The sequence below is a fragment of the Plasmodium gaboni genome, chromosome 5, assembly GCF_001602025.1.
Source record: "Plasmodium gaboni strain SY75 chromosome 5, whole genome shotgun sequence".
In the NCBI taxonomy this organism is placed as follows: domain Eukaryota; phylum Apicomplexa; class Aconoidasida; order Haemosporida; family Plasmodiidae; genus Plasmodium; species Plasmodium gaboni.
The window spans coordinates 590,375-592,729 of NC_031485.1; the positions used below are offsets into that span (position 1 = coordinate 590,375).

At 20.7% G+C, this 2,355-nt stretch overlaps 1 protein-coding gene across 1 annotated transcript in view; it reads left to right on the plus strand.

Moving 5' to 3' along the window:
• Positions 1–1,949, plus strand: part of PGSY75_0516500 (putative metabolite/drug transporter) — a gene marked incomplete at both ends in the record, with an annotated part of 2,453 nt that extends 504 nt beyond the window's left edge. Inside the window, 5 exons of the mRNA XM_018784445.1 lie at positions 220–290; positions 464–567; positions 668–728; positions 890–1,749; positions 1,817–1,949. Of these exons, the coding sequence (XP_018643100.1) occupies positions 220–290; positions 464–567; positions 668–728; positions 890–1,749; positions 1,817–1,949 (1,229 nt within the window). The remainder of the gene's footprint in view (positions 1–219; positions 291–463; positions 568–667; positions 729–889; positions 1,750–1,816) is intronic.
• Between the last annotated feature and the right edge of the window lie 406 nt (positions 1,950–2,355).

Below are 2,355 nucleotides of genomic sequence, written 5' to 3' on the forward strand. Positions count from 1 at the left end.
TATATATAATATATATGTATATTATTTATATGATTATACCCATTATATAATNNNAATAATATTTTTTTTTATTTTTTTTATATCTTTATTTTTAATCCACCATAATTTGAAGAATGGATTAAAAAAAAAAAAAAAAAAAAAAAAAAAAAAAAAAATTGTCTTTTACTTTGTTCTTTTATAATATAAATTAATGGTTTATATATATATATATATTATTAGGTAAAGCTCATTTGATAAATTCCCTCTATGGAATCGGCTATACTATTCAAATAGCAATGCTGCCATATTTGGTGTGCCACAAAATGAAATATATATATATATATATATATATATATATATAGTAATTATTTTTGTATTACAAATATATTATATAATGCGCAACTGAAAATAAGATTATTATATATCATACATATATATATTTTTTTTTTTTTTTTTTTTTTTTTGTTTTATAAATATTTTCCAGTTGATAAGTTCTAATGCAGGCATAGAACACAATGGATATTTATTAACCTTATTTTCTCTTTTACAATTTGCGGGATCCATTTTTTTTGGAAGAATGGCAGACATGTTAAGAATATAAACAGTATTGATTATATATTATTAAAATGAAAGAAAAAGAAATATTTATGTTTTTATATATTTTTATACTTTCATATAATATATATAGATGGGGTGTAAAAAAGTCCTTTTATTTATCTTTAATTTCCTCTTGCTTAATGTACCTAATGGTTCAAATAAATATATACATATAAATATATATATATATATATATATATATATATATATATTGATGTGTATAATGTTTCTTTATTTTTTTAAAACGCTAATATATATATATATATATATATATATATATTTATGTATATATTATTATTACTGTGCCATTCAGATCATGGTTTGCGAATCGACGTGGGCCTACTACATCAGCTTCTTACCATCCTTTTTTATGCAAACATTTCAAGCTTCTTCCTTGTTAGTGTGCTTAAAAACAGATTTCAATAAAAGGACAGGAGCATTAGGTTATCTCAATCTAAGCTACGGAATGGGTATTATATTGGGTAGTTTTTTAGCAGGTATGATGGTTAACATTGTAGGATCAAGAGGAAATTTATTAATTGCATTATTATCACAATTAATAGCCTTATATATAAGTACAACATTAGAAGAAGATCCAAAATTATTGAAGAGCTCTAATATAGATAAAATGAAAATGGGAGAAATATTTTTAAGTATTAAAAATGAATACATAAGAGTTTTAAATTTATTTAAAAAAACATATGGAATATGTTTATTAATTCTTTTTGGATTATTACCTATATTAATGACAAAATTTGCTTTTGCTCCTGTAGTTGTAGATATGTTTAAATTAACTCCTTCACATACATCATATCTAATGACTTATGCAGGTATTATAACTATCATTGCTGAAGGTATACTTGCTCCTTATTTAAGTTCTTTACTAGGTGATATGATTTGTTGTAAATATTCGATACCACTTACATTAACAGGGTTTTTATTATTATCATTATGTGGAACTAACGAATCACTTGTTCTTATATTTATGTCTATTCCATTATGTGGAGGTGCTTTATTATATATATGTGGAACTAGCCAAATGACAAAGCGAGTGGAAGAATCAGAATTGGGTTCTATTATTGGTTTGAATACATCTCTTTTTTATGCCGTTACAATAATAGCTCCATACATTGCCTTTAAATCATACATATCCTTGGGATTGGGTCTATATTGGTAAAATAAATATAAATAAATATATACATATATACATATATATATATACATGTTTGTTTCGTTTTAGGCTCCTGTGTGCCTTTATTTGTTTTGTTGTTACTCTATACATTTTTGTAATTGATAAATCTACCTTGAAAATTTTTAAAGACGATAAAGACAGCGTAGAAACAATATTTTCCAGCATTAAATCGATTTTATAAAAATATAATACAAAATAATTTGTGCTTATTATATATACATAAATATATATATATATATATATATATATATATATATATTGATACTCTTGTTATATGTTTATGAATACATAAATCATTGAATTTATATATATGATTGACCTATACAATTCAATATCGTTTTATTGCATTTATACACTTATTTTTATAATTTTGTTCATATATTATAATATAATATAATTTTTTTTTTTTTTTTTTTTTTGTAAAAATATTTTAAAAATAAATTGTTTTGTTTTTATGTTTAAAGAATAAATAAAGTACCAAAAAAAAAAAAAAAAAAAAAAAAAAAAAAAAAAAAATTTTAAAAAAAAAAAAAAAAAAAAAAAAAAAAAAAAAAAAAAAAAAAAAAAAAAAAAAAAAAAAAAAAAAA